The sequence below is a fragment of the Liolophura sinensis genome, chromosome 4 (assembly GCF_032854445.1).
Source record: "Liolophura sinensis isolate JHLJ2023 chromosome 4, CUHK_Ljap_v2, whole genome shotgun sequence".
NCBI classification, from domain to species: domain Eukaryota; kingdom Metazoa; phylum Mollusca; class Polyplacophora; order Chitonida; family Chitonidae; genus Liolophura; species Liolophura sinensis.
This window is the reverse complement of record NC_088298.1, coordinates 6,630,467-6,649,752: the sequence shown is the minus strand read 5'-3', so window position 1 is coordinate 6,649,752 and position 19,286 is coordinate 6,630,467. Positions and strand designations below refer to the sequence as shown.

The 19,286-nt window shown below is 40.0% G+C and overlaps 1 protein-coding gene across 1 annotated transcript in view; it reads right to left on the bottom strand.

Moving 5' to 3' along the window:
* LOC135464358 (low-density lipoprotein receptor-related protein 2-like) overlaps positions 1 to 19,286 on the bottom strand; it is a 148,417-nt gene that overhangs the window by 37,446 nt on the left and 91,685 nt on the right. The window contains exons 50-60 of the mRNA XM_064741783.1: positions 18,837 to 19,097; positions 17,623 to 17,739; positions 14,733 to 14,855; positions 13,045 to 13,191; positions 8,145 to 8,246; positions 7,419 to 7,550; positions 6,483 to 6,740; positions 5,403 to 5,525; positions 5,021 to 5,143; positions 4,268 to 4,393; positions 1,929 to 2,060 (exon numbers count right to left, since the gene is read on the bottom strand). Of these exons, the coding sequence (XP_064597853.1) occupies positions 1,929 to 2,060; positions 4,268 to 4,393; positions 5,021 to 5,143; positions 5,403 to 5,525; positions 6,483 to 6,740; positions 7,419 to 7,550; positions 8,145 to 8,246; positions 13,045 to 13,191; positions 14,733 to 14,855; positions 17,623 to 17,739; positions 18,837 to 19,097 (1,644 nt within the window). The remainder of the gene's footprint in view (positions 1 to 1,928; positions 2,061 to 4,267; positions 4,394 to 5,020; positions 5,144 to 5,402; positions 5,526 to 6,482; positions 6,741 to 7,418; positions 7,551 to 8,144; positions 8,247 to 13,044; positions 13,192 to 14,732; positions 14,856 to 17,622; positions 17,740 to 18,836; positions 19,098 to 19,286) is intronic.

Genomic DNA, 19,286 nt, shown 5'->3' with positions numbered 1-19,286 from the left:
CATGACACAAAGAGATTGTAGCCACAATTGCTTAGAAAACTGAGGTCCAGGGCTAGCTAGCACACAGAGATCATAGCTACAATTGCTTAGTGGGCTGAGGTCAAGGCACAGAAGGATTGTAGCTACAATTGCTTAGAGGGATGAGGTCCAGGCACAGAAGGATTGTAGCTACAATTGCTTAGAGGGATGAGGTGAAGGGCACAAAAAGATCGTAGCTACAACTGATTGTAAGCCCTAAAATTGGGTTTACAACTGATAGTAAAGTAAGGGTTGAGGTCCAGGACCTGCTAGCACAAAGAGATCATAGCTACAACTGCTTAGAGGGATGGTCCAGGGCCCGCTGGCACAAAGAGATCGTAGCTACAATTGCTTAGTGGGCTGAGGTCCAGGCACAGAAGGATTGTAGCTACAATTGCTTAGAGGGATGAGGTGAAGGGCACAAAAAGATCGTAGCTACAATTGATTGTAAGCCCTAAAATTGGGTTTACAATTGATAGTAAAGTAAGTTATGCCACTTGGACAAAGGAGTTGTTTTCATTTATTTACTTATTTGATTGGTGTTTTTATGCCATACTCAAAAATATTTCACTTATACAAAAGTAGCCAGCATTATAGCGGTAGGGAACCGAGCAGGGGCCAGGGAAACCCACAACCATCTAAGGAGTTCTAAATTTCTAATAGTCTTCCTAAGGAAAGTACTTGTACTGAATGTTAATTTTGCGAGGATTGTAAATATTTACAACAGGGTCGACTCAAAAGTAACACACAAAGCTCATATATACTTTACGATCCCTTGCTGGAAGAGGGCTATCTGATCATATATACCTTACAATCCCTTGCTGGAAGAGGGCTATCTGATCATATATACCTTACAATCCCTTCCTGGAAGAGGGCTATCTGATCATATATACCTTACACTCCCTTCCTGGAAGAGGGCTATCTGATCATATATACCTTACAATCCCTTCCTGGAAGAGGGCTATCTGATCACATATACCTTACGATCCCTTGCTGAAAGACGGCTATCTGATCATATATACCTTACAATCCCTTCCTGGAAGAGGGCTATCTGATCATATATACCTTACAATCCCTTTATGGAAGAGGGCTATCTGATCATATATACCTTACAATCCCTTCCTGGAAGAGGGCTATCTGATCATATATACCTTACGATCCCTTCCTGGAAGAGGGCTATCTGATCATATATACCTTACAATCCCTTCCGGGAAGAGGGCTTTCTGATCATATATACCTTACAATCCCTTCCTGGAAGAGGGCTATCTGATCATATATAACTTACAATCCCTTCCTGGAAGAGGGCTATCTTATCATATATACCTTACAATCCCTTCCTGGAAGAGGGCTATCTGAACATATATACGTCACAATCCCTTCCTGAAAGAGGGCTATCTGATCACATATACCTTAAAATCCCTCCTTGGAAGAGTGCTATCTGATCATATATACCTTACAATACCTTTATGGAAGAGGGTTATCTGATCACATATACCTTACAATCCCTTCCTGGAAGAGGGCTATCTGATCATCTATACCTTACATTCCCTTCCTGGAAGAGGGCTATCTGATCATCTATACCTTACATTCCCTTCCTGGAAGAAGTCTATCTGATCATATATACCTGACAATCCCTTCCAGGAAGAGGACTATCTGGTCATATATACTTGACAATCCCTTCTTGGAAGAGGGCTATCTTTGTGATCTCAGTGATTTACAATCAACTTATGCTTATAATCCCTTTGTGGCAGTAGCCCCTGTTCTTTTTACCCACTGGAATAATGTCCATGTACGTCATATCATCCACTAGGCATGCCTTAGTGTGGGGTAATACTATGACATATAACACCAATCGTACAAGGTAAAATTAACTTGTTGATAACCAAATGCAGCTGAGTACATGTACTCACGGTCGATCTTCTTGCATGTTCTTCCGTCTGGCTCTTTGCGATATCCGTCAGCACATTTGCAGGTGTAATTACTGACCTCGTTTACGCAGAACTGCGTACAGGCCCCTGGCACCTCTGTGCACTCGTCAATATCTGAAGGATCAAAGAACAGACTGACTGACTGATCTATTGATGGACTGATCTATTGATTTGTCGGGTGACTGATAAGCTAAATGTCAGTGATTGACCTGCATTAAAATGTACTAACCATAGGAACACGAAGCGGTCTTAGGTCTTTAATTTCAAAACAGTTGACAGTTCTAAAATTGCAACCTACCCTAATTCCTCAATCTTTTTGCCTATGAAAGAGCAACTTTCAGTGCATTATAAGCGTATTCTAAATTTGATTTTGAAGATCAAACTACGTTGGTTGCATTGGCCAATTTCAAGGCTTCACAAAAAGTAAAATTTTATCAGTCTACTCAGAATAATGCATTCAGAATACGCTTGAATGAACACCAGCGCAAACATGCGAAAAGGTTAAAGAATTACAGCACCTTAAGATAATTTATTTTAGTACTTGGAGTTGTTTTAGATTTCCATGACAAAATTGAATTAATTAGTGCTCAAGTCCAAAAGTAGGGTCAGGGGTTACACCACAAGTTAAACTGAAGTCTGACTTAAGTCTAAGGCAGCTTCGTGATCCTAGGGCTTGGCTCCAGATCACTAAATGACCTTAAACTTAAGTCAAAATTTCAAATCACTTTAATATTGGTATTTCCTATGTAACGATGTTAATATATTGCTTGACAGCGTAATTTCTGGGGGTGTTATTGTATCAACAAATTTCAGCTAAATTAACAGAATAGAATATAGAAATTTAATTACAGCCAATTACAAGCATCAAAGTTTTATACAGAGCTCAAAGCACAAAGTCAATTCCATGCAAGTTGTTAATTTAGGAAATAATGGCTTCATTCACTGTGTATACAATGTGATAACTGCTGTAAAAAAGAAAGTGTCCACTGCTTTTGGCCTCGTCCAGTTATCACAGCATACGCAGTGAATGAAGCCATTATTTCTATGCCAACACATCACCCGTTCACATGTATTTTATACTAATTTTCAGTTTTTGCTCCCTTTCAATTTTCAAACTGATGCCTATTCACCCCTTTATTTTGATTACAAGTAAATCGCTCTACGGAAGAGTCTACTTTACAGAACTACAGGGACCACATGTCGAGAACCAATAAGAACACCGCATTTCACATGATATGTTCACGCTGGCTGTTGGGTGAGTTTCAGACATTTCTAAAGTAAGTCTTCGAGAAAAGGTTTCAGTCGGGAGTGTTGAGATGTGGAAATAAAACTAGGAAGAGATCAACAGGGATGTTTAACTGACAAGGTGGCCAGCGCTAAGCCCGAGGCTACAGCAGTCAGAAGTAGTGAATACACTGGGTAAACTGTCTACACGTGTGCCGGTACCATACGGAGGATGTTACCAGCTACGCACTCTAGGTTAGCTAAATTGCTGTGTGCTGTCACTCACAACGTGTAGCTCGGGATCATGGCCTGCTGGCTTGGATATTTCCTACACTTACTTGGATATTTCCAACACTTGCTTGGATATTTTCTACATTTACTTGGATATTTCCTACACTTACTTGGATATTTCCAACACTTACTTGGATATTCCCTACATTTACTTGGATATTTCCAACACTTACTTGGATATCTGCCCTCAAGTTAAACATGTTGACCTAGACTGCACAGCTTCATGTTGATGATGTCATAAAGTTTATTTTCATACATTTAAACTGTGTGCGGTACAAACCTACCCTCCCTCCGGTTGGAACAACCCTGTTGAACGCTATGACGTTACTCTCTGACAACAGTGTTGGGTCGCGTGAAAAAATTCACTGCATATATACGGTTCGATATATGCAGTCAACGTCTCTATTCTCTGTGTAGTACGCATTTGGCAGATGTCTTTGAATTATGTTTTATGTTGAAATAAATATACATATATTACAGGTGTAATCTTGTCAACTATTATAACTATTCATAACATGCAAGTTTTTTTAATTAAAATATAAATAAAAATATACAAATATAAAATGATCATAAAATTAAGAAAAACCTCATTAAAATCTCCATCTGGTTAAGATCTGGTGAGTGTCACCTTTACAATATTAAATAAACTGTAAGCAATTAAACTTTGAACAGAAAATTTCATTACAAAAGTCTTTGTCACCTGTTTTACTTGGGTCTAAAGTTAGTAGGTTTTGGACTGTACACGGTGCAGCTCACACATGCATAATTAGATGGTCACATATGATGGGTTGGTCACATGATCTCACCTCGACAGGTGCGTCTGTTTGACATCAATCGATATCCCATGTCACATTCGCAGTAAAAACTGGTGACTGTGTCAACACATCTCTGTTCACAGCGATTCACCTCTACGCTGCCACACTCATTTATATCTGAAATCACAAAAGGCATCACTTTAACAAACCATTAGAAAAGTATTAAAGAGCAACTTTCAGTGCAATTTATGAACATTTTTAATTCGATTTTAGTGACAAAACAAATTGGTTGGATTGGCCAGTTTCAGGGCTTCACAAAAAGTATTATTTCATCAGTCTACACAGAATAATGCCTGCAAAAGTATGCTTGAATAAACACCTTTTTGGAAACTTAAGAAAAGGCTGAAAAATTACAGTTAAGGGCTTGATAGTCAAAGAAGGCTAAATGAATAACTGATTGTTGTTTAACACAATACTCGAGATTGGTGATTAGTTTTATTGGGTAGACAGGGCAGAAGAAACCCGAGTGCCTGACGTAAAACATTAACATTTGGCAAGTCACTGGCCAGCTTTCCCAAATGTCATTTAGACAGATAGATATTCACACCATATCAGAGTAAGACAAATGGTCTTCAACAAATGCTAGACTGCGTTATGAACAGTGAGAGCGGGGAAATTTACAAACTCCCTGACCAAGGCCGGTTTTGAACCCACACTCTGTGTGTGCTAGCGATTGAAATACAAAGTGCCCCTAACCACTGTGCTACAACACACTTCTAAATAGGTTCCTCTGGCTGAACTTACTACAGTGAGCCTCGTCTGATATGTCCGCACAGTCGGCCTGTTTGTTACACACAAACTGGTAGGGGATACACTGTCCGTCCTGACAGCGAAACTGATTCCCCGGGCATGTTGGCTCCGGTGTCACTGGAAAATTGAAAATCAAGACTCACACACTTGTATCCGAATCTCACTGATGCAGATTTAGAAAATCAGGCTTCACAAATACCTTTTAACTCGCCCTATATTATTCCATATCAAGCAAAATGTGTCAAAGAGCTAAATTTAAGGTGAAACGCAATATTTGTCACTTTTTCATGCTATGGTTTCACAGATGAGGAATTGTTTGAAACATCTGACGGAAGAGGTAAGAAGTTGGGAGAAACAAATGTGAGTTTTGTCTTACAGCAGAGTTCCTCGGCCTCATCAGAGTTGTCCCTGCAGTCATTGTCTCCATCACACACCCAGCTAGAGAAGATACATCTGCTGTTGTTACAGGTAAACTGGTCAGGTGAGCACGTGGGAATGGCTGAAAAACAGAAAACACGAGACAGTCAGAGAATGGGGTGAGCAGGTGGGGGCCACTGAAAAACACAAAACATCAGACGGTGAGAATTCGGGTGAGCAGGTGAGGATCACTGAAAAACAGAAAATATCTGACGGTGAGAGACTGGGGTGAGCAGGTGGGGATGGCAGAAAAACAGAAAACAGGAGACAGTCAGAGACTGGGGTGAGCAGGTGGGGACCACTGAAAAACACAAAACATGAGACAGTCAGAGACTGAGGTGAGCAGGTGAAAAACTGTGACATTTTTCTCATTAAAGCTTGCAGCCTTGAATATAAATGCAAAATGCCTAGCATTTAACTTAGCATGAACGAATCCGTATTGCTTTATTAAAGTACTTTAGAGAAGAAAATATTCAAAATCCACTTTTTATCCCTATTATACAGATAAGGCATTTAGTTTAACTAATTATCACAACCTGTCTACATTCTAAAGTTATATACAATGTTCATCTATGCTGCAAGTTTTCAGCGGTCAAAAACTTTCACAAAGAACGATTCACTTATAATAAGTCTCACAACAACAACAGTGCAGTAACGTATCATACTTTACAATTTTTCAGTCACATGACGAAGAGTTATCGTTAGGAGAGTACATATACTTATAATACAGGGCTTATGCATGCTAAGTAAGTGCTGCCACTACTGAACTATCATGCCAAAGACACCAGACATGACACCTCACCCAGTCACATTATACTGACACCGGGCCAACCAGTCCTGTTTCTTTGCTCTAACCACTCAGTGCTGAGCACCAAGCGAGGCACCAAACAAGCACCAATTCAAATGTCTTTGGTACAACTCATCCAGGGTTTGATCCCAGGTCTCCCGACTTAGAAGCGGTCACTCCAATCATTTGGCTACAGACGCAATGTAGAAATGAGAATGGGGTGTGGTGACCTACATGGATCACCTCACTTACTGCAGTTACTGTGTTCATCTGAACCATCGCCACAGTCGTCGTACTGGTCGCACACGTAGCGATCAGAGATGCACAATCCGTTCCCGCACTTGAACTCGTTAGAATCACAGGGTCGATCCGGACACGACTGTTCCTCGTCTTCGCCCTGCATGCAGTTTCTCTCACCATCGCAAACGTAACGCTGGTCGATGCAAGGGTACACGTTTCTGCGAGCATTGGACTCACAACGAAACTTGTTGGACGGGCATGTTGGAGAAGCTGTGTGTGTGTATGTAAAATAACGTATTATTTATTTATTTCATTTTGTTAAAGATTTTAATCAAGATTTTTCCAGTTGTACAATAGGGTCAGTTTTATGGGTGGAGAAAATCAACAGTGCCTGGGGTAAACCAGTACCCATTGGCAAGTTAATAAACTTTCACACGTGTGATGTACAGATATGCACACTGGTACTGGCGGAAGACAAGGGGTCTCAAACCAAAGGCTACACCAAAATTGTCTTTTGTTGTCATGAAGCCCCTCCAAGAAAGAAGACAACGAAAATAGTATAGGCAACATTCACTCACACACACACTATACATGTACTGTAAACCTTTATCCCTTTCAATCCCCCTATTTTCCAGTGGAATTACAGCATACAATAATTATCAAAATGATGCTAAAATGACTTGTTTGCCTCACTAAAGATGCAAGCTTCACAAAACTGAGCAAATTATTTCTCTATACCCCATACATGTAGTTATATGTATCTCACAATGTTACAAAATAGTGGTTGCAGAGCTGGTTGATAAAGAGGTTGTAGAACTGAAGGTAGTTATTTCAATTTATAATTTTTTGGCAACATTTTTCCTCTTCCAAAAAAAAAAGTCTTCTGATTTTGGCACAAAGACTACGAATGGCACATGTACAAGGCTCTCTGATAAGACCACGACTCACAGCACTGGTGCCTTTCATGTTCGTCTGAACCATCCCCGCAGTCATTGTCGCCATCGCACAGCCAACGAGTTGGGATACATCGTCCATTATCACAGGTGTACTGGTTGTAGGGACAAGTGCGGTTACTGGCCCCTGGGTATTAATCAAACCACAAGGAAACAAAGCTGTAGACAGAGGGGCTTTTCAGTTACATGTATAACTGAAGTGAAGAAAAAATTGACGGCAATACCTCAACCACTCTCAACAACTTCCAGAAAAAAATTAAGCTGGAAAATTTACAAACTAAACAGAAGACAGATTTCTTCAGCCAGGACGGTGAGGGAAAATTTCCTGACCAATTTATATTTGGTAAATTTCTGGTACTCAAAGAATATTTCACTTGTACTATGGCAGCTAGCAATATGGTGGATGGGAACCGCTGCCATCTGCATGTACACCATGTAGCTGACCTTCCCACGTACAATTAGAGAGGAAGCCAGCATGAGCTGTACTTAAACTCACAGCGACTGAACTGCCGTCAGAGACTATTTGGTCATTGTGCTGCGCTAGCACGTTTACCACTCCACCCTTGGAGGATGATTCAGTATTCCATGTGGCACTTTTAGAATTACTCCTAACATGCAATTTACAAAACTGTAAATACACTAATTTGAGAGGCTCTTTGAGGGTATTTGCTGTGCTAGCACATTAACCACTAGGGTGATAAAATATATGATAATGTCTTACTACAGTCGTCCGGCTCATCGTCTCTCGTCCCACAGTCATCGTCTCCATCACAGTACCAGCTCATCGGTATACACTTGTGATTGGTCGGGCAGTAGAAGTCCTCTGAAAAGTGTGACGAGAAAGAGAAAATATTTATTTATCTGACTGGCGTTTTACACTGTAACCAAGAATATTTCATTTATACGACATCAGACAGTATTATGGTGGGAAGAAACCGGGCAGAGCCCTGGGAAAACCCACAACTATCCGCAGGTTTCTGCCAAACCTTCCCACCTACGTCCTGAGATGAAGCCATCATGACATCATGAGCTGGACTTGAACTCAAAGTGAGCACAATGGTGAGAGGACCCTGGATCACTGCAACGTCCTGGCACGCTAATCATTTCAGCCACGGAGGCCACGAAAGACAAAACATAAAACTGAGGCAAAGTGCTATGACAGGCTGTTAAACATCCATTTCTACTGCTAAGCTTCAGACTAGAGTGCTGTGGTAACTCCAACCAATGACAGCTTCACAGACTAAGAGTGCTGTGGTAACTCCAACCAATGACAGCTTCACAGACTACAGTGCTGTGGTAACTCCAACAAATGACAGCTTTACAGGCTAGAGTACTATTGTAACTTCAACCAATGACAGCTTCATAGGCTAGAGTGCTGTGGTAACTTCAACCAATGACAGCTTCACAGGCTAGAGTGCTGTGGTAACTCCAACCAATGACAGCTTCATAGGCTAGAGTGCTGTGGTAACTTCAACCAATGACAGCATCACAGGCTAGAGTACTGTGGTAACTCCAACAAATGACAGCTTCACAGGCTAGAGTGCTGTGGTAACTCCAACCAATGACAGCTTCACAGACTACAGTGCTGTGGTAACTCCAACCAATGACAGCTTCACAGGCTGGAGTACTGTTGTAACTTCAACCAATGACAGCTTCAGACTAGAGTGCTGTGGTAACTCCAACCAATGACAGCTTCACAGGCTGAAGTACTGTTGTAACTTCAACCAATGACAGCTTCACAGTCTAGAGTACTGTTGTAACTTCAACCAATGACAGCTTCACAGGCTAGAGTACTGTTGTAACTTCAACCAATGACAGCTTCACAGGCTAGAGTACTGTTGTAACTTCTTCACCTAATGACACAAGGCAACAAATGATTCAAGTTTTATTCAAATAAAACCTCATAATTTATTTAAATAAAATTTATTTCAATAAATTATAAATTTATATTTCAAATTTATTTCAATAAAATCTCTAAATTATAAATACAGAATTTAAGATTATTCCACCAACAACATCTGAATTATTTGCATGGCTGATGTACATGTAGAAGTATAAGCACAAATCTTCTCACATTAGGACTGTCATCCTTTGACTGAAAAATTGTTAAGTTCGTTAAACCCTACGCATTCATTCATTTATTTATTCATTCATTCTCTACATGCATATCAAAAAGATTAATTTGAACACAAAGCATTTGTTACATTCAACCACATGCGCTAATATTTATGAATTTATTAAAAACATGAATATGATTAATATTCTGACTTAACACAGATATGTTAATCAGATGTCCTAGTTCAAGCAGAAACAAATTCATCACACAAACATCACATCTACAGCTGGAGCATACAGTGTATCTGCAAGGTATACATGTGCTCATTTTATTATTTATTTCCTCACTGTTGAAAACCCAAGACCAGTAATTATCTCAAACACTCTTTATTACTCAGCTATTACATATATTCTCATTATCTTACCTGGCGGACAGGTATTAACAGGCTGACAGAATACTGGACTTTCATCAGATCCATCACCACAGTCAACATCTCTGTTACTACACAGCTATTAGACATCATCTCGTTATCTTACCTGGCGGACAGGTATTAACAGGCTGACAGAATATGTCAGATCCATCACCACAGTCATCATCTCTGTTACTACACAGCTATTAGACATAATCTCGTTATCTTACCTGGTGGACAGGTAATAGACTGACAAAATATTGGACTTTCATCAGATCCATCACCACAGTCATAATCTCCGTTAGTACACAGCTATTAGACATAATCTTGTTATCTTACCTGGTGGACAGGTAACAGACTGACAGAATATTGGACTTTCATCAGATCCATCACCACAGTCATAATCTCCGTTAGTACACAGCTATTAGACATAATCTCGTTATCTTACCTGGTGGACAGGTAACAGACTGACAAAATATTGGACTTTCATCAGATCCATCACTACAGTCATCATCTCCATAACTACACAGCTATTAGACATAATCTTGTTATCTTACCTGGTGGACAGGTAACAGACTGACAGAATATTGGACTTTCATCAGATCCATCACCACAGTCATCATCGCTGTGTACTACACAGCTATTAGACATAATCTCATTATCTTACCTGGCGGACAGGTATTAACAGGCTGACAGAATATGTCAGATCCATCACTACAGTCATCATCTCTGTTACTACACAGCTATTAGACATTATCTCATTATCTTACCTGGTGGACAGGTAACAGACTGACAAAATATTGGACTTTCATCAGATCCATCACTACAGTCATCATCTCCATTACCACACAGCTATTAGACATCATCTCGTTATCTTACCTGGTGGACAGGTAATAGACTGACAAAATATTGGACTTTCATCAGATCCATCACCACAGTCATAATCTCCGTTACTACACAGCTATTAGACATAATCTTGTTATCTTACCTGGTGGACAGGTATTAACAGGCTGACAGAATATTGGACTTTCATCAGATCCATCACTACAGTCATCATCTCTGTTAGTACACAGCTATTAGACATAATCTCGTTATCTTGCCAGGTGGACAGGTAACAGACTGACAAAATACTGGACTTTCATCAGATCCATCACTACAGTCATCATCTCCGTTACCACACAGCTATTAGACATCATCTCGTTATCTTACCTGGTGGACAGGTAACAGACTGACAGACTTTCATCAGATCCATCACCACAGTCATCATCTCTGTTACTACACAGCTATTAGACATAATCTTGTTATCTTACCTGGTGGACAGGTAACAGACTGACAGAATATTGGACTTTTGTCAGATCCATCACCACAGTCATCATCTCCGTTACTACACAGCTATTAGACATAATCTTGTTATCTTACCTGGTGGACAGGTAACAGACTGACAGAATATTGGACTTTCATCAGATCCATCACCACAGTCATCATCTCCGTTACTACACAGCTATTAGACATAATCTTGTTATCTTACCTGGTGGACAGGTAATAGACTGACAGAATACTGGACTTTCATCAGATCCATCACCACAGTCATAATCTCCGTTAGTACACAGCTATTAGACATAATCTCGTTATCTTGCCAGGTGGACAGGTAACAGACTGACAGAATATTGGACTTTCATCAGATCCATCACCACAGTCATCATCTCCGTTACTACACAGCTATTAGACATAATCTCATTATCTTACCTGGTGGACAGGTAACAGACTGACAGAATATTGGACTTTCATCAGATCCATCACCACAGTCATCATCTCTGTTACCACACAGCTATTAGACATAATCTCGTTATCTTACCTGGTGGACAGGTAACAGACTGACAGAATATTGGACTTTCATCAGATCCATCACCACAGTCATCATCTCTGTTACCACACAGCTATTAGACATAATCTTGTTATCTTACCTGGCGGACAGGTAACAGACTGACAGAATATTGGACTTTCATCAGATCCATCACCACAGTCATCATCTCCGTTACTACACAGCTATTAGACATAATCTTGTTATCTTACCTGGTGGACAGGTAATAGACTGACAGAATACTGGACTTTCATCAGATCCATCACCACAGTCATAATCTCCGTTAGTACACAGCTATTAGACATAATCTCGTTATCTTGCCAGGTGGACAGGTAACAGACTGACAGAATATTGGACTTTCATCAGATCCATCACCACAGTCATCATCTCCGTTACTACACAGCTATTAGACATAATCTCGTTATCTTATCTGGTGGACAGGTAACAGACTGACAGAATATTGGACTTTCATCAGATCCATCACCACAGTCATCATCTCCGTTACCACACAGCTATTAGACATAATCTTGTTATCTTACCTGGTGGACAGGTAACAGACTGACAGAATATTGGACTTTCATCAGATCCATCACCACAGTCATCATCTCTGTTACCACACAGCTATTAGACATAATCTTGTTATCTTACCTGGTGGACAGGTAACAGACTGACAGAATATTGGACTTTCATCAGATCCATCACCACAGTCATAATCTCCGTTACCACACAGCTATTAGACATAATCTTGTTATCTTACCTGGTGGAGAGGTAACAGACTGACAGAATATTGGACTTTCATCAGATCCATCACCACAGTCATAATCTCCGTTACTACACAGCTATTAGACATAATCTTGTTATCTTACCTGGTGAGCAGGTAACAGACAGACAGAATATTGGACTTTCATCTGATCCATCACCACAGTCATCATCTCCGTTACCACACAGCTATTAGACATTATCTCATTATCTTACCTGGTGAGCAGGTAACAGACAGATAGAATATTGGACTTTCATCAGATCCATCACCACAGTCATCATCCCTTACTACACAGCTATTAGACATTATCTCATTATCTTACCTGGTGGACAGGTAACAGACTGACAGAATATTGGACTTTCATCAGATCCATCAGTTATCATCTCTGTTACTACACAGCTATTAGACATCATTTCGTTATCTTACCTGGTGGACAGGTAACAGACTGACAGAATATTGGACTTTCATCAGATCCATCACCACAGTCATCATCTCTGTTACCACACAGCTATTAGACATAATCTTGTTATCTTACCTGGCGGACAGGTAACAGACTGACAGAATATTGGACTTTCATCAGATCCATCACCACAGTCATCATCTCCATCACAGAGCCATCGTCTGGACAAGCAGATGTTGTTATTGGGGCACTGCACCTGACCAGGTGGGCAGGTCTGTTCAGCTGAAAACACAATACGCTGATTCAATGACTGATTACCTGATTGACTGATTCAACTTGATACTAAACCAACTTATAGCCAGTTTCTTATGTCAGTTAGCCAAACATTGGCTGTTTCATATTCTTCAATTTACTTTATCACTTCTTTTAAAATCAAAAGTTACTTTTTTCCCAGCAGAATTGACCCAATGCTACCATATTTGGTTTGTCTGATTTGGGTTTCTCCGCTTTAAACATTACTTCAGTCATGTCACGACGGTATCTCCCTGTAGCTGGCCAGATCCAATGCGGACACATTAATAGTGATGCCTCACAGGAAAGCCTAGTTGAAGACACCAAACATGACACTTCCCTCAGTCACATTATCCTCTTACACTTGACACCACGTCACAAGGTCACGTATGTTAATGTCTTTGGTATGATTCGATGCAAGACTTGACCAAACACCTGTGACCTGCCACCCTTTTAATAAGGTGTCAAGTTCTCTTTTGTTGTTGAAGTTAAAAACAGCTCTCCTGTACCATGTAACCTGAGGAAAATGTTAGGCAACCACTGTCCACATTAATTTACCAATCACTTGACTCACCTTGTTCCGGAGGCACAAATGACACCTCTTTCCTTCAGAAACGTCTCAAGTTCACAAACATTCACTTTCCTTAATTTTTTTCCATCGGTTGTCTACTCCAATTAACATTATGCGAGATTTTTTGGGGGACATTTATGTTATTATAAATTTGACCCAGCAATAGTTGAATAACACTTTTTTGGGGTCACCTGATACAGTAAGACTATTTTACCTTTAGTAATAAAAGAGTTCAAACTTGAACGTTATCTCCATTACTACACAGCTGTTAGACATCATTTCGTTATCTTACCTGGTGGACAGGTAACAGACTGACAGAATATTGGACTTTCATCAGATCCATCACCACAGTCATCATCTCTGCTACTACACAGCTATTAGACATAATCTCGTTATCTTACCTGGCGGACAACATTATGCAAGATTTTTTTTGGACATTTATGTTATTATAAATCTGACGCAGCAATAGTTGAATAACACTTTTTGGGGGGTCACCTGATACAGTAAGACTATTCTACCTTTAGTAATAAAAGATTTCAAAGTGTATGAGAGCTGACCACAATTGGAATAAACATAACAGGCTAAATTACTTTTCCAAACAGTAATCAGCAAGAACAAATGTAACGCTGGAGTCACTGTAACTCTGACCCTACACAGTTGCCTAACATTTTGACAGGTCATTTGATACTGGACCTCTAGTGATAAAACAGTTTGAACTCGAAACTCCCTTATTTCAATAAGATGTTTTTAAAGGCCACTAGCTTTGTATGGAACGCCTATCGTTTTTTTGTGGATGGGATAATATGTATAAATTTATGACAGAAAATTATAAATAAAAGTATGACAGTATTCAACTGTTTATATTGTTCGGAACATTGTGTACCTTATTGTGTATTCCCTGTATAAATATGAGTCAATAAATGAACAAATCAATAAATAAATAAATGCAATTAAGACTTACGACAGTCAATCTCATCTGTCCTATTGCCATCTCGACAGTGATCCACACCGTCACAGGTCTGTGAGATATCAATACACCTGAGGTTACTACAGGTAAACTCCCCAGCCCCACACGCAGGGTAATCTGAAAGGTCAAATTATAGCTCTTGTCATAACCACTGACAGATCAACACGCATGGAGTAACTACAGGTAAACTCTCCAGCCAAACACGCAAGGTACTCTGAAAGGTGAAATTATAGTTCTTGTCATAACAACTCACAGATTAACACACCTGGAGTTACTACAGGTAAATTCCCCTGCCCCACACGCAGAGTAATCTGAAAGGTCAAATTATAGCTCTTGTCACAACCACTGACAGATTAACACACCTGGGGTTACTACAGGTAAACTCCCCAGCCCCACATGCAGAGTAATCTGAAAGGTGAAATTATAGCTCTTGTCATAACCACTGACAGATCAACACACCTGAGGTTACTACAGGTAAACTCCCCAGCCCCACATGCAGGGTAATCTGAAAGGTGAAATTATAGCTCTTGTCATAACCACTGACAGATCAATACACCTGAAGTCACTACAGGTGAACTCCCCAGCCCCACACGCAGGATAATCTGAAAGGTGAAATTATAGCTCTTGTCATAACCACTGACAGATTAACACACCTGAGGTTACTACAGGTGAACTCCCCAGCACCACACACAAGGTAATCTGAAAGGTGAAATTATAGCTCTTGTCATAACCACTGACAGATTAACACACCTGAGGTTACTACAGGTGAACTCCCCAGCACCACACACAAGGTAATCTGAAAGGTGAAATTATAGCTCTGGTCATAACAACTGACAGATTAACACACCTGAGGTTACTACAGGTAAACTCTCCAGCCCCAAACGCAGGATAATCTGAAAGGTGAAATTATAGCTCTTGTCATAACCACTGAAAGATTACATGATCAATGAACAGCATTTGTATGAAAACGCATCACTACTAAAATCACCATGTACTGCTTTCGACCAAGAAAGTTTCTCCGTTTGCTGTATTCTGAGAGTTTTATTGACTGGTGTTAGGAAGGTGTTTTGCAGTTCATTCAAGAATACAAATATAAAAAATGATATCCACTTGGAGAAATGTGACTTTCAGTGCCAATGGTGCTATTTCTTTAAGTGTACAAGCCTTTCAAAATCTGCTTGTCACTGTAATTTTTCAAACTTTGCGCATGTTCAAGCTTTGCGCATGTTCTAACTTTACGCATGTTCTAACTTTGCACATGTTCTAACTTTGCACATGTTCTAACTTTGCACATGTTCAAGCTTTGCGCATGTTCAAGCTTTGCGCATGTTCTAACTTTGCGCATGTTCTAACTTTGTGCATGTTCTAACTTTGCGCATGTTCTAAATTTGCGCATGTTCAAACTTTGCGCATGTTCTAACTTTGCGCATGTTCTAACTTTGCGCATGTTTGCAAGGTGTTTATTTAAGCATATTCTAAGGTTGAGGAAATGGTAAGCAAATGTCTACATCAAATACACAGAGCATATTGCTCAGAGAAGGTTGAATGCCGTATGTATATATTTCTTGTGAGTGGTGGAAATGATAACTCAGAAGACACGAGTTACACTGAGTAGCATTCTACATTTATATTTTCATAATACGATGATTTGTATTGTGAAAATATGGTTAATGTTTCTAGCTGTACGTCTTCACAGACTTTTGTATATAAAGCATCACGCTGAACATGATGTCTTCTATGAGTGACACGTGGGAAGGTCCGCCAGCAACCTGCTGATAGTCATGGGTTTCCTCCCCGCCCTCTGCCCGATTTCCTCCTACCATAATGCTGGTCACTGTCGTAGAAGTGAAATATTCGTGAGTATGGCGCAAAACACCAGTCAAATAAATCAAACCTATGACATATGACAGTTAAAGCTGACAAAATATTTTGGGCGTAAAATATCACAATGTAATAACCTATAACAGTCAAAGCTGACAAAATATTTTGGGCGTAAAATATAACAGTGTAACAACAAAAGTAATATTTAACTAAGTGAAATATCATTTTATCAGTGAAGGAAATCCTGGCACTCCACCTTTATAAAAGTAATATAGCACATAAACCTTAAATCATCATAGAGGAACAAATGTCCACATGATAAAATCTCAAATCCAAACAAAAGTGTATATTAGAAACATATCCAAAGACATTAGTACAATTTTCAAGTTTTTTCACTAAATTCATAATTCAACAATAATTTTCTGAGTTTTAACCCAGGTCAAAACTCACACTAACAATGAAATTTCTATAGTCCTTGGAGTTAAAATTTAACCAGTTCAAAATTAGTCTAGAATGAATAAATTAATGCCATTTAAACTTATTTATACTTGTAACTTTCTGTCATATTATAGTGAAAAAATTACTCTAATTCTTCGCATTTTTCAGACAGATATTAGTAGTGCTGGAATACAAAGGATTTCATTTCTCTCCTATTTTGTTAGAAAAGTAAAGATATAACTTGTTCACTAGATGAACTAACCATGTGGAAATAGGGGAAAGTAAATACCCGAATTCTTTGACCTTTTCAACCAGCATTGCGACCAATATTTTGAAACACTTTGAGAGAAATATGAGGTGTATGGAATCAAACTGCACAGTTTTACGAAGCTTGAATCTTTAGTGACAGAAACAGTCAGTTTTGCTGTCGTTTTCATAATAGTTGTATACGCAAATTCCACTGCCAAAAGTGCTTTAGAAGTCGCAAAGGTGGAACATTTACAGTATTCCTGTTACAGTTACATTTATACTGGCTAAAAGAGGTGTCCCAAATATTGGAAGAATTAGATTGGTCATAGCAACCACAATCTAACTCATATTTGTGGAAGAAGAGAGGAAGACTTACCACAGTCCAACTCGTCTGTGTTGTCACGGCAATCGTTGTCATGGTCACAGCGGAAGTGAAGAGGTATACAGCGGCCATTGTTGCATCGGAACTGAGTCAGGGCACAAGTGCGAGTGGCTGAAGATAAAAAGCAGAACTGCCTTTTAAGTGTTAACCAGTGTATGTTTGCTTAGGGTTTCAACATTACTTGCAACATTATTTCAGTCATATCACCACGGTGTCTCTTTTTCGCACCTTGGGCTTGATGATGATATATTTATAATGCCACCTCACTGTAATGCCAGGCTGAAGACACCAGACACCAACCCCCATCCAGCCTTCATGTATTCCTTTCATGCTGAGCACCAAGCCAGATTGTTCCAAGATTACTGATATGGCTTGAGCCTGGATTGAAAACCTGAATCTACTGACCACAAGACAACTGTTCTTTACACTACACTACTGGTGTTTTATATTACACGGTACTCAAGCATATTTCACTTATAGATGCCCATAGCCATCATTATGCTCAGAGACAACCGGACAGAAGAGCCACGACCATCCACCGGCTGCTGGCAGACTTTCCCGTGTGGGCCTACAACCGGAGAGGAAGCCAGCATGACAAATGGAATTATAGCCTATAGGCAGGAGGTAATACATATCAATATATCACCTATAGGTATGATAGGGAAATGAAAATGTGGTTACCATGGCAACCGCAGAGATGGAAACATGTGGGGTCATAGCACAGCATTACCTCTATTTGTATGTAACCACCAAAACCCAAAACACATGCATATTTGAGAAACAGCCTGGATGCGGATATGGACGAATAGACAGATAGCAAGGCTACCATAGAGCTCTCCTGTAGGAGACACATGAAGGTAAACTTCAGCTCCCCCCTCATGTTATTGTGTTTTAGATGTATGTACAACCTCAGCTCAATACATGCTGTACTTTTGTAAAAAATACGCCCCCCCCCCCCCACACACAACCACACCTTATCCCCCCCCCCATCATTTTGTTTCACTCTGATTCTAATACACAATACACAAAGCAGGGAATTCAGTAATACTGTATTTAATTTGTACACACTAAATCAATGATGAAATGCCACTGTGTGTATTCAAACTCTGAACTCCACCACCCCTAACATTTACTTTCACACTGCTTTCCTGCTTATTGGATACCAATGCTGACAAAAATGCTCACTGATAATCAAAAAGAATTTTTACCGCAAAGTTCTGAGATTTCATCTGATCCATCCCCACAGTCGTTGTCCAGGTCACATGTCCAGCTAGGGCTAATGCAGCGGCCGTTGCCACAGATGAACTGCTCCCCTGTGCAGTTATTGGAGTTGGGCACGCACCTCTTCCCATCACTGGCCAGTACCAGGTTGTGGACAGAAGGACAGGTACATTCTGTGCCACCGCCGGGGGAGGGATGACAGCTGTGGGAACAGCCACCATTATTCACCTCACAGGGGTTTACAGTGCCTGTAAATAGGTAGATGTCACCTCACATAAAAGTAGACTAAGTTTCAGTTTGATTTCAAAACTACAGTGCCAAAGACATGCACGTATGTCCAGCTGATAGGCAATACAGGTTTTCAGGAACAAGCCTATTAGGTCTTTAGCACAACATAAAGTGTGTTCCGCAAATGGAAGAAGCAGTCCTTCGGCAGC